General features: G+C 43.7%; 1 protein-coding gene across 1 annotated transcript in view; it reads left to right on the top strand.

The window, feature by feature from the left end:
* slc25a13 (solute carrier family 25 member 13) overlaps window positions 1-13,628 on the top strand; it is an 86,506-nt gene that overhangs the window by 61,680 nt on the left and 11,198 nt on the right. Inside the window, exons 14-15 of the mRNA XM_079523350.1 lie at window positions 3,534-3,674; window positions 11,585-11,723. Coding sequence (XP_079379476.1) covers window positions 3,534-3,674; window positions 11,585-11,723 — 280 coding nt within the window. The remainder of the gene's footprint in view (window positions 1-3,533; window positions 3,675-11,584; window positions 11,724-13,628) is intronic.

Here is a 13,628-nt window from a genome sequence, read left to right on the forward strand (position 1 = left end):
TTGACTCTTTCTCTTTCTCTCCTCCATCTCTGCCTTCGTTTACATCAAACCATGTTTTTTTCTTAAATGCAAAAAGTTGAAAAACGGCTTAAATGCGAACCGCAAACTCACTTTTATCGCGGAAGTGTGTTTGTGTTCAGGTATAGTCTTATTTATTTTGGTCGGCCCAATCAATGGAACTGTACCAGTACTTTGTGCGTGCGTGCAAAAAAAGTCTGTCTGTTGTTTTGTTTTTTTATAAAGTATATTTATTGGTTTTAACAACTTTTAAGGACAACAAACAGACATTACACAACAAGAACATAATAACAAACAATAAAATAAAAGAAAGAAAATAAAAGAAAAGAAAAACAGCTCAGGCACAACACTATTATAAATAAAAAGATTGAATATACAAAGACATGGCAAGAACAATGAACCATAATGACAATAAGTGGCTTTTGAGTTTTGATAGACTCCCATATTATTGTATTTATATACATACAGTATATAAATGGTGTGGTGTGGTGCCTAAGGTTCAAGTCGTCTGTCTGTTGTTATGGTGTGGTGCCTAAGGGGCAAGTCGTCTGTCTGTTGTTATGGTGTGGTGCCTAAGGTTCAAGTCGTCTGGACGATGTATGGATCCAAGTTTTTGTGTGTCTGTCCGCCTGTCCATCCACTGCTAATCTCTCGAATGACTATACGGGTCAGTTGCAAATTCCTTGTTCACGCGGCCAGTAGGCCAATGAAACCCCTGGATATTTTTTGCAGAGGGCTTGACATAAACTTTTTGAGGCACTTGTCCTTTGGACAAGTACATTTCCCATTCACTTATCAGGGCACAAAAGTCACTTGTCCGCAAATTGAAGGGTCCATTTGGTTCCATTTGCACAGAGTCACGGCGATCTTTGAAATTAGGGCGGCTCGAGAAACCCCATCATGCTGGAGTCGTATAGTGGTCATTTTCTCCCGCCGTCCATCCCTCTCCTTCAGGTCGTGTCAGCCCTTTTAACCTCCCGCTCGTTTGTCTTAACGTGTGTTGTCCTGCCTCTCGGCTTTAACCTTTCTCCACTTCTCATTAGGCGTCCCAATTTGAAGGCAACCCAAACTGAAGGGGGGGGCGGAGGGGAGGAGGGTTGGGCCGGGATGGGATGGCCAATAGGGCTCTTAATGCTCTCGCCGTTATCCGACATGTAATCAACTATAGGCCGTATCCATAAAATGAGCCATAAAGGTTTAGCTGTGAGCTGTATAGGGGGCTTTAGAGCCGCAGCCCGCCTGCTGTTCCCAGCCTCTCGTTTTGGGTCTGAACGGGATGCCAAGAGCCCGTTCTGTCCCCCCCCCCCCACACTTTATGTATATAATATATAGGCCTATATATTTATATATATATATCTGTGCTCACCTTCAATGAGACGATTATGATCTTTCGCTCCCTCCCTCCCCCGCCTCCCCTCCCCTCCTCTTTCACTTGTATGGTCAAATATGGTAACGCTTAAAATGGAGGGACTTTTTTTTCTTTGGCGGAAAATGCCAATGTTGCAGTTTGGAGTTTGGAGTTTGACAGCTTCCCGTAAGCCAGAGGCAAACGGGAACAATCCATCATTCATATCGGTGCACCCCTCCCCCCCCCCCCCCCCCCCGCCCTCCCCCCACAAAGAAACAACAACAAACAGGCCGAGGCCTATTTAAGATGTGAAGGCTGCCATGGCAACAGATTGCGATCTAATTGCGGCGTGCTGGCCCCCCTTTTGTGTGTAACTACACAGTAACCATTGGCAACCATAGAGAGAGAAGTATTATTAAAGAAGAAAGAATGGGAGACGAGGACTCGAGACCAGGTCACTGGATAGAGAACCAAAAAAAGACTGGCAGAGTGAGATAGAATGAGATAATGCTCTGAGGGAGGGGGAAAACCGTCCAGAGGAGGAGAATGAGAGAAACAATTAGAGGAACGAACAAGTGAGTCACAGTGACAGTCTGACAGAGGCAGTGTCAGTCAGTCAGTCAGTCACACACAGCTCAGTTTCCCCAAAACAAAACCCGTCTTTTACACACACACAGCAAAACACGTACAGTAGTGTTCATTTAACTTTGACGGTATAAAATAGACCCAGATGTTTCTTTTTATACTGTGCGCGCTACCGCTATACTCTGCAATGAAAAGCCTTGTTGTGTCACCGCGTCGCAAAAGAAAGAGCCAGCCATTTTTCCCTCGCCACACCTTTACCCCAGAATAGCCCTTAAAAACATGAAAGCCAAAGAACTGCATGGGACCTGCCCCAACGTGCTCCAGTGGCTTTACTCTCCCTCCCCTCAACACGAACACGTTTGAAAAGCAAGTCAAGTGAGAGGTTAGGGAGACGGACAGAAAGACAGAGACCCTGCAGACAAACAGCTGACAGCTAGACAGACTGCTGCATCAGCTGGATCTCCCCCCCCCCCAAACCCCCCCCCCCGCTGGCCTCCCGCACTCTTCCCCTATCCGCCATGTTTGCCCTGCGTCTGCTTGATGGAAATTATGTCACTTTCAGTACAGTGGGGATTTTCAACCGTTTTAACTTCAAGGACCCCACTGTTTGACATCCCTTGGGCGGGGAGGCGGGGGCAAGCTACGGGAGGCAGTGTAGCAGGCTTATCGAACCCACTATCGAGCATTTTCTGTTCTTTTGTGGAAAGACGGGAGACAATAAATTCTGAACAGAACCAGTATCTTTTACTATAGGGCCTTCAAATAAAATGCTTTTCTAACAGAAGAAAGGTAAATTACCTTTTTACCAAGAAAATAAAATATGAATGAAACTGTTCAACATGACATCATGGGCCGCTATTTTTTTTAAATTTTATTCTTTATTTACCCAGGGAAGTAGCTGAGCACAGGTGCTCATTTTCAGCAACACCCTGCACAAAATGCTATGCTCGATAACAGGCTTGATAAGCCCAAAGCTTATTGATAACGGGTACTCAATGAGCTTGTCATCAGATTTTTTTCGTTGATGAAATTGTCAATATATTTAGTCTTAGTTTTAGCCATCCTAGCTTAGTTTTCATTTAGTTTCCATTCAATTTTCGTCAGTAAAAAAAGGTAGGACATTTTTTGTCATATTATTAGTTGAGTATTAGTTGAGTTAAATCAACACTGCTGTCCTATATTTTGTGGATGATGCTTTGGCTTCATGTGGTTGCAATAACTACATAACTTGTAGATCTAACTTGTAGATCTGCTATTTTTTTTAAATCTTGAAAATGTGGCACAAATCTTTGAATATATATACTCCTTTCAGAGCGAACGTTTTTAACTCAAATCTTTGCTTCTGGGAGGTCCCTGGAACATGTTTTCAGATGGGGAACCACTGACATAGAAACATAGGGTTTTTCTGAAAACTGTCTTAATTTAGAAGACATTTTGTAGAATCTGGTGAGGTCTCAGTAATAAATGGGCTAAAGGCCAGATCGCTTCTCTCCCTCAGGACGTCTTACTGGTAAATGTGCTCTGCAAATAAATGATCATAGTTATTTGATTTCTGAACTCTTTCTTTTGGCTGTCACCCCAGGCTGGCGGTTCCCAGGTGATCTTTACCAACCCTCTGGAGATCGTGAAGATCCGTCTGCAGGTGGCAGGGCAGATCACCACCGGGCCCAGAGTCAGCGCCATGTCCGTCATGAGAGACCTGGGCTTCTTTGGACTCTACAAGGTGAGGCTCAATGTGTTTATGGTGGCTGGAGTCCACTGTTTTAGTTTTAGTCATAGTCTTTTGGATAACATTTAATTTAGTTTTAGTCGTATTTTAGTCACCTGAAATGCTTTAGTGTTGGGTCTAGTTTTAGTCGACTAAATGTCATGCGATTTTAGTCTACTAAATCTACAGTTGTTTTTTGTCGACAAAAATGCATTTTGGTGGGCCTTGATGCCGTTGTAAATGGCTGATTTTACACTTGCTGAAAATAGCCGATCTACAAGCTCACGACGCGTCGTGCTGTGAGCTTGGCAGATACCATGTCTCGCTAGATTTGTTTTTTTAATGTATTTGCCACTGTTGTCCTGCATTTTTGCGATGAAGATAATTGTGTAAGTGTTGTACTGTTGTTGCCGTTTGTTTTTACTGTTGTTTGAGAATTAGAGTAAATTTGGGGGTCCTTGACATGAAGAAGTTTGGGAACCACTGCTGTAGGAAATGACAATCACAGCCCCACAAAGCATCAACACATTGCAGCTGTTATGGCTTGTCTCAATTGACAAGGTGAACACTGTACTTTGACTTAGCTACTTCATGGTCTGAATTTGAACATCAGTATACATCTGATGCACTTGATCCATTTCCTTCTGATCAAGTGGTAGACACTAGGGTTGACTAGTTGCCTAGTTGACTAGTCGACTAGTTGTTTAACTAGGCCTACCTATTATGTAAAAAAACACTTAAAAAGTTTTTTTTATATATATACATTTAAAAACTGTACAGTGGTGACTATAATCTAGCTGATTTTGAGGCCTACAAAAACGGGATAATTTTTTTAATGTATTATTATTATTATTATCTTATCAAGTACCAGTAGTCAACTAGTACCAATGAGGTCAACTAGTGGATTTACTAGTCGACTTGTTGAATAGTCGACTAGTTGCTTAAAGCCCTAGTAGACACCATGTTTTTGTTCTTGCTTACTGTAAATCGCTCTGGATTATAAGAGCGTCTGCCAAAGGCTTAAATTGCCTGAATTGTAAATTGTAGACATAATGCTGCACCTCATGGTAAGACCTCATGGCAAGATTGTTGCACAAAGCAAGTGGTGCTTTTCCCATATCACCCAGCAGTGGTGGAAAGTAACTAAGTACATTCAAGTTAAGTGCAGTGAGGTATTTGTACTTTACTTTAGTATTTCCAATACTTGTCTTTTACCTCTACTCCACTACATCTCAGAGGCAAATATTGTAATTTTACTCCACTACATTTATTTGAAAACTTCAGTTACTTTGTAGATTTTGATTATTACAAAACATACATTAACCACATACCAAAATAGCCGATTTACAAGCATTGTGAGCTTGTAGATCGGCTATTTTCTAAAGATTGTTTTTATACTATATATTGAAATGGGACGTTCTGCACAATGACTATTTTTACTTTTGGTACTTTAAGTACATTTTGATACCAATACTTTTGTACTTTTACTCAAGTACATTTCTAATTCCGGACTTTTACTTGTAACGGTCTAACGGAGTATTTACCCAAGTAAAACAATGGAGTACTTTTTCCACCACCCAGTCACCGTGTCAAAGTACTGTTCTGTGGGCTCAGCGGTCCAGGCACCTTGGCTGGTAATCCAGTCTGGCAGTGTGCCGCGGGTTCGACTCCCGATCCCGACGGCCTTTACTGCATGTCACCCCCCATCTCTCTCCCCATTTCCTGTCAGCCTACTGTCTGTTCCTCCATAAAAAAAAAAAAAAAAAAAAGGCGAAAGCCACAAAAAAAAAACATAAAAAAAAAAAAAAAAGTACTGTTCTGTGCTCTGAGCAGTGGCTCTGAATGAAAAGGTGAGGGTGGCTTTTTGTGGCTTTTTGTGACATTAAATGTCGGCGGGGAACGAGTTAAGTAAAGTTTTGAGGTGTTTGTACTTTACTTGAGTACTTCCAATTTCCAATACTTTTACTTCTACTCCACTACATCTCAGAGCCAAACATTTGTACTTTTACGCCACTACAATTATTTGAAAACGTTAGTTACTTACTTTGGAGATTTTAATTTTGATTAGAAAACATACATTAACCACTTCAGCACTGTATACATTTTGGCCATTTGAAAATAGCTGATCTACAAGCTCACAATGCGTCGCTCATTGTATGACTTGGGCACAAACCGCTGCACTCCATCTTTATTATCTTTTTAATGTTTTTATTTTGTTTGTATGTATCGTAGTGCTGCTAGATCAGCTATTTTCAAAATATTTTGTACACACTTTTAACTTGTGAAATGGGATATCCTGCAATATGAGTACTTTTACTTTTTAGTACTTTAAGTACATTTTGATGCCGATACTCCTGTACTTTTACACATTGAATACGGGACTTCTACTTGTAACGGAGAACATCTACACTGCAGTATTTATACTTTTACTTAAGTGAAACATTTGAGTACTTTTTCCACCACTGCTTGAACGACGCATCCAGTAGCGCCACACACAGCCCTACAGTAACATGCATTGTAAATGGTAAATGGTGCATTTATATAGCACCTTTATCCAAGGTGCTATACATAGATTGTGAATTTGTGCATTACATTCACCCATTCACACACACATTCATACACCGATGGCAGCGGAAAACATGCAAGGCACCAACCAGCACATCAGAAGCAATTAGGGGTTCAGTGTCTTGCTCAAGGACACTAACTCTGGGGGAGCCCGGGTTCGAACTGGCAACCTTGCGGTTACCATCCAGCCACTCTACCCCTGAGCCACCGCCGCCCCAAGAGCCTCTCTGTTGTTCCCACACAGCTTCAAAACGGTCCATTATTCCTAATTGCAGTTGTGACTAAATCATAGGAGCTTTTATTTTTATTGACTATTGTGGAATTATAGATGTTATACGCGTAGCCGACATCGGCTATCATTTAAAATCAACATTTCCATGTGGTCCTTCATTGGAGTGCAAGAAAAGGCTCAATTTATGCTCCCAAGCTGTATTTAACCCTAATTGCCATAATTGGCATTTTTCTAACGGGCATGGGGCTAAAAATGACAGCGTACTGTTTAATCATATTAGTGTGCGTGCGATATTTCTCGACCCACAGATTGTAAAGCGTTGGATTACAGTTTCATAGCAGTGGCTGATAGTTTTGTAGCAATGCTGCATTGTTTTAGTTTTAGTTGGTCTCTTATTTTATTTCCAGAATCGTCATGGTTCCGTTTTGATCATTCGCAGCTTCAGAGTTGCCAGTTGGGATGTCACATGTGCACGCACGCACGCACTCACGCACGCACGCACGCACGCACGCACGCACGCACGCACGCACGCACGCACACACACAATCACACTATAGCAGTGGCTCCCAAATGGTGTGCCATGAGACAATCACACACTGATATAGCTATGCAAAAAAGTAACACATTATTTTGTAATTTACTCTATCACCAAATTGTACTCTCTCACTTCCCAATACAGAGGCAAATTCTGTACCCTAAAATTATTTTACCCAATTTCAACCTGACGTCCCCATTTTGCATGCATTTGTATTATTTGACCTTGACTAACCCGTAACAAATCACACCCGTGTGAAGTGAGGGGCGCTCTTATCATCGTACATCATGACGTAAATTCTCCAGTCATTGTCAGTGAGAATTTAATGTTTGTGTAAGACGAAAATCTACACTAATAGCTGAATATAGGACCTCAAAAAAATTATCACAAATTACAAAATAGCAGATCTACAAGCTCAAGACGTTGAAATCTATTCTATCTAATTTCGGCATGATACTTTGACCTTCCCATTGGCACATGTTTGAAAACCGCTGCACTCCATCTTTATTATCTTTTTAATGTTTTTATGTTGTTTGTATGTATCGTAGTGCTGCTAGATCATTTTATACATTCTACGTCTATAATGTTCTATACAGACACACTCTCTGGAAACGAATAGTCCAATTTTGTACAAATACCAGCAGACCGAGAAGAGACAAACAAACAATGGGAATGAATGGGCTCACTGTGGCTTTCACTAAAACTAGCTATTGAACTGGGCTAGTTAGGCACATCGGCTTATACTGTTAAACAAAGAATGTCTCATAAAATGATCATATCAGGAAGCCTTAAGGGAACATGACGAATCAACTGACATCCAGCATGACGGCATTCATCCGTGCAGATATTAATTTATGACCTATCTTTGTGCGTGCATGCGTGTGGACGCAATGAATGTACAGTGGCTACTGTTGGACACCCAGTTACCATATTTAACTGTCAGTGTATGGTTGGTGGTGCTATGTTATAAGGCCATTGTGCTGGCTGTCTGCTGCTCTGACTACCTGTCAATGTAGCCCAGGTACTTGCATGCAAACCTGTAGGTTCTGTTAACAAGGCTGTTGAAGAATGCTGAATATGGTGCCACTGCCTGCTCCCGTCTCTGTCTGCCTGCCTATCTGTCTAGCCTTCCTCCCTTGACATCGGAGAGAGAAGAACGAGGAAGAGAGCGAAAGTGTGCATCCATGTGAGCCTTTGTGCGAGCATGCATGCTCACAGGCTTCCATGCACGAGCCAGCCGAAGGCCTTACTTTCTGCAGTTTGTGGGCCCTGCTATCACTGCACAAAGTCCTGTGTGTGTGTGTGTGTGTGTGTGTGTGTGTGTGTGTGTGTGTGTGTGTGTGTGTGTGTGTACACACACACGCACACGCACACAACATTGCGTTCATCTACGCAAAGACACGAGACAATGTGCATTGAGAAAGCAGCAGCAGTGGTGGTGGTGGAGGGGAGGCGGAGAGGAGACGAGCTCCAGCCTGCTAGCCCCAGACGGGCTGGCTCCGGAGGGGCTGCGCCCAGGCACAGAGCAGCCTTTGTCAGTGTAATTATCCTGACGCTCAGCCACTCCGCTAGAGGAGCTACCGTTCGCCGTGGTTGGCTAACACACTAGCGCCACCATTCTACCGCCGGGGGGAAGCTGTCACTGTGGGAACGGGGGAGCCGAGGCAAGTCTTCCACGTATTATCGTGTCAGGTTAATGCATCAGTTGTGTTACATGCAGAAAGTACGACGGCCGCATATGTTGGCGCGTGGTTTTTTGCATTCCACTTTTTTATATTTTGCAGATGCGTGGCAACGTCATTTATTTGGCACAAGTTCATGTGCAGAAAGAAATGAGAAACTCCTACTTTCCCTCTCTCTCTCTCTCTCTCTCTCTCTCTCTCTCTCTCTCTCTCGCATGTACACACGCTCTCTTTCCCACACAGCACCACTAACTCTCAAATCGTTCTGATTAAATTCATCGTTATTTCCCATCGGATGTCCCCCAACACGGCCGGCGTCCCAGTAGTGCTGTGTCACGGCCTCCAAGGCCGGGGGGCCTGCGGGCGGGCGGGCGGGCGGGCGGGCGGGCGGGCGGGCGGGCGGGCCAGCCTGTCTGTCTGTCTGTCTGTCCCGCCTACGATAGCCATCTCGTGGCTTTCAGCAGCCGCTCTGGCCCCTGCCGGGCAGCACTAGGGAGGGAGGGACGGACAGACAGACAGACAGACAGACGTGCTAGAGGAAAAAGAGAAGGAAAAGAGATAGCTTGGGCTTCTGCCAATCGTGTGTGTGTGTGTGTGTGTGTGTGTGTGTGTGTGTGTGTGTGTGTGTGTGTCAGAGAGAGACAGACACAGAGAGAGAGAGAGAGAGAGAGAGAGGAGGAACCAAGGGATTATCCCCCAGGAGTTAAATGAAGCCTATCCAAAAACAGGGAGATCCTGCCTTCTGTTGACTGTACAGTAGTCGCTGTATCGAGAGAGAGAGAGAGAGAGAGAGAGGGTGGCAACAGGCCAAACGGAGCTGGAAATGCAGAAGGAAACCCAATAGCCTTGATGATGTGGCTTTGTTTACAGTGGCAGACAAGAAGCCATCTTCTAGTACCCTACCCCACTCCCAACTCCACCCCACTCCACTTATTTCTTCAGTCAGCCTGTCTGTCTCCTCTGTTTTACACGTGCATCACCCCCCCCCGCCCTCCTTCTCCCTCTTAAAACCGTGCTCTTGTCTTTGACTGCCTCATACGCTGGTGAGGGCTGAGCAGGTGGGCCGATATTGACGGTGTGTGCATGCCAGAGGGCTCTGACCTGCAGTGGTAGATATGTCAGTCAATAGACTGTGGGAGAATGCGCTCCCAAGGGGCCACGGTACGTGGCGCAGTCGGTAGCGCTGTCGCCTCACAGCTAGAAGGTTCTGAGTTCGAGTCCAGCTGTAGGCGCTGGGGGCGTGTTCTCCCCTCCGCGTCATCAGTGCCCATACCCTGGGTGGGGTTGACAAAAGGGCCTGTCTGTGTGGAGTTTACATGTTCTCCCTGTGTCTCCTATGGTAGGTACCCTCATAAAAAACATGCAGTAGTCCTGGTCTCTATACTGCCTCCCCCTGGCCAGCCGGGGCGCCTGATGGAGGGGAAAAGAACTGGATGGAATAACAATGTGCTACAACCAGCCAGGGAAACTCTATCCTGTCAGGTGAAAAGAAGCAGCTTGGACTCCTCATGCATTGAAGGAAGCATGAGGTCAGTCCGTTGCTCTCCCCAGGTTGACAGAGAGAGTAGCGCTCAAACATTACATTAGATAATTGACAAATTAAAGAAACAAAAAAGGAAAATGCGCTCCAGTCCCGTGGAACTATCTCGTAGAGTCATGTGAAGACGATGCGATTCTCTGCCCTGTGAGAGGGCCTATATTTCACATTGTGGCTGGAAAAATGGATCCATCATCGGGGAACCGAGCCAGCGCTCAGGGCTTGAATCCCCCTGTCCTCCATCTCACTTGTTCTCTTTGTCACTGGCCATTTATATATTCCTTTATTGTCAAGGTTGTACTTTATTGTTAGATCTTGTGTACAGGTGCATAAGAATAACTTATTTTTGTTTGGCTTCCTTCAGACAATGCAGCAGCATAGATAGCATAACATTCGCAACAGCCAAAAACACAGCAGACAAAGAGATAGAATAAAGAGTGCAAGATAGAGCAATCAAAAGAGCAATCAAAAGAGTAAAAATCACACCCGTGTGAACTGAGTGGTGTAAGGTCTTATATAGACTGATCAACTGTGGTCTGACGTAATGTCTGACGTAATGAAATCACACCCGTGTGAACTGGGTGACCATAGCAACCATGCTCATTTTTTTACGGACAGACACGTAAACGGACAGACACGTAAACTAACAAAGCCAGTTGTAGGAGTGGTTTACCTGTAGTATCAACTTTTTTTGAACAGCTTCACAGTAGGTTATGTTCCATATATACAACACAGTTTAGTTTAAGAAGGTGCAATTTGAGCCTGTATATATATTCCATATTCCATGTTGTCTTGCACCCTCTTCCCATCATCTGCCAGTTTCTTTTCCCTCTCTCTCTCATTCTCTCTCCCTCTCTTTCCCTAGCGTGCACGTTCTCTCAACTCTGTGTTGATTTTGACAGCACATTTGGATTTTAGATTTAGTCATAGTCTCTTGAATAGTTTGCATTTAGTTTTAGTCACGTTTTAGTCTTAGTGTTAGTCTAGTTTTAGTCGACTAAATATCACAAAATTTGTATTTTGGCGGGCCTTGATGCCGTCTGCGCCGTTGTGAACTTGTGAGCTTGTAGATCGGCTATTTTCAGCATGCAACCAAGTGTAAAACGACTTATACTGGATCTCTTGTCCACTAGTCCCTTCCTAACATTTTAGAGTAGTTTGTATTTGTTGACGAAATTGTCAATATATTTAGTCTTAGTTGTAGTCATCATAGCTTCGTTTTCATTTAGTTTCCATTTAGTTTTCGTCAGTGAAAAGAGGTAGTCGACGTCGACGAACATTTTTTGTCAACTTCACCTTCAACTTCAGGTCTCTCCGTTCCCCCTTGTAACCTTGAACCTAAATCCTTTCATTTGCTTTCTCGTCGTCCTCCAGGGTGCCAAAGCGTGTTTCTTGCGGGACATCCCCTTCTCGGCCATCTACTTCCCCTGCTATGCCCACCTCAAGGCCTACTTCAGTGATGAGGACGGCAGGATTGGGCCGGCCAAAATGCTGTTGGCTGGTGCAATAGCAGGTAAAGTGCTGTTCTCTATATTACATCACCAATGCCGCCATTTGCAAGATAGTGTGCGAGAGAGCATTTGAGGTAGTACATAATCAGACTTTTCATGACTACTGTTTTTTTTATTTTTATAAAGTGTATTAGAACCCTAAATGGATGTAGGAATAATTTAAGGTCAAATTCAAGGGTCATGCAATTCAAAATGCTCAATTGTATATTTTTGCTAGTATCTGATTATTCTCTCTTTTTTGCACATAAGGATATTTACATTTTCTACACTTTATTACTACTAGTACCCGGCTTAGACCAGTGGTTTTCAACCTTTTTGAGTGGTGCAACCACTCCAAGGAACAGCAATGTCTGTGACTCTGTGACTCGTGTTAACCTATGTTTGTGTGTGACTCATGTGTGACTCATGAGTACCAGTAGGGGCGCTGTGCAATAGTATTGCACTGTTGCCTGCTAATGAGAGAGAGGGAGAGAGGGGGGGGGGATTTGCACCACTCAGTTCACACGGTTGTGATCTTCATATCAAGGCCCATTATTTAGTCGGCATTTGAGCCACGGACCACCATTTGATGAGATTTAGCCTCTCGGAACCAAAACAATATTTTTTTATCGTTGGATAAGATTTTGTCCACAATTCCATGCTGCATTGATGTGGTACCATGAGGAGAGATAACGGGCAAATGTTCATCAAAATAACCATTATTTTAAAATTAAGTAATGCAGATGTTTAACAATAACTTAACTCTTGAGAGCGTAAAATGAACCCTTACAGGTCAATTTGGTTTCATGTTACGCTCTCAAGAGTTAAAGATCTATAAGGGTCCATTTTGTTACCAACTCTCCATCATTTAGCCGCGGACCACATGGAACCTCCTCAAGGACCACTGGTGGTCCCCGGGGCCACTGGTTGAAAACCACTGCCTTAGACAGTCTGGTTAAGTCTGCCACAGTGACATTTCATTGCACAGACAGACTTGTATGAGCAAGTGAAGAATAAACCTCTTGAACCTTGAATACAGTCTTCACAAACGGAGAACTATGACCGAGCAGACCAACACTATGGCCACAACACAGGACAGGGCAGGAGCTTACCTTTAACAACTGCTTCCCTGATATTGTTGTTGCCATAATGGTCAGTCTACTGGTGCTCAGCATTAAAGATACTGTATAGGGCTTAAAGTACCTTAAAGTACCTTAAGCCTCAGCCTAGGGCGGCTGTGGCTTAGGAGGTAGAGCAGGTCGTCCAATGATCCCTGGGTCGGCGGTTTGAATCCCGGCTCCTCCTCCTGTCCACATGTCGAAGTGTCCTTGGGCAAGACACTGAACCCTACATTGCCTCCAATGAGTCGGTCGGTGTGAGCTTGCCACCATTGTTGTGTGAATGTGGGAAGTGAGGACGCTGGCGTCGACTGTTTGCCGCTTCACCTCCAATGTATGAATGAATGAACCATTGTAAAGTGCTTAATTTGAGCACTTGGAAAAGCGCTACAAAAATGCAATTCATTATTATTATTATTATTACCCTTATTATTATTATTATTAAAGTATAGGTGGCTTTGACTGCATTAAATAGAATAGAAATAGAAAATATATCCATTTATATAATTGAGATTTACTGAACACCGCAGACCTCATTCATTCGAACCTAATTGAGGTTGTCGAGATACACCATAATACAACATTTTCAAAGCAATAAACAAAAACAAAACGGATTAACAGAACAGCAAATTTGACTGTACAGTATGTTATGGGAGAACAGATCTTTAGTTTAAGCTGTAGGTCATTCCACGTGGGTTGGGGCAAAAAGGCCATTTACATTGGGAACCTTTAGTGTGAGCCAGTGACTGCAGCGTGTTCTATATGTTACAGCAGGGGTTCTCAACGTTTTTGGCCGGGGACCCCCGGAAA

This window comes from Electrona antarctica, assembly GCF_951216825.1.
Source record: "Electrona antarctica genome assembly, chromosome: 15".
Taxonomy (NCBI): domain Eukaryota; kingdom Metazoa; phylum Chordata; class Actinopteri; order Myctophiformes; family Myctophidae; genus Electrona; species Electrona antarctica.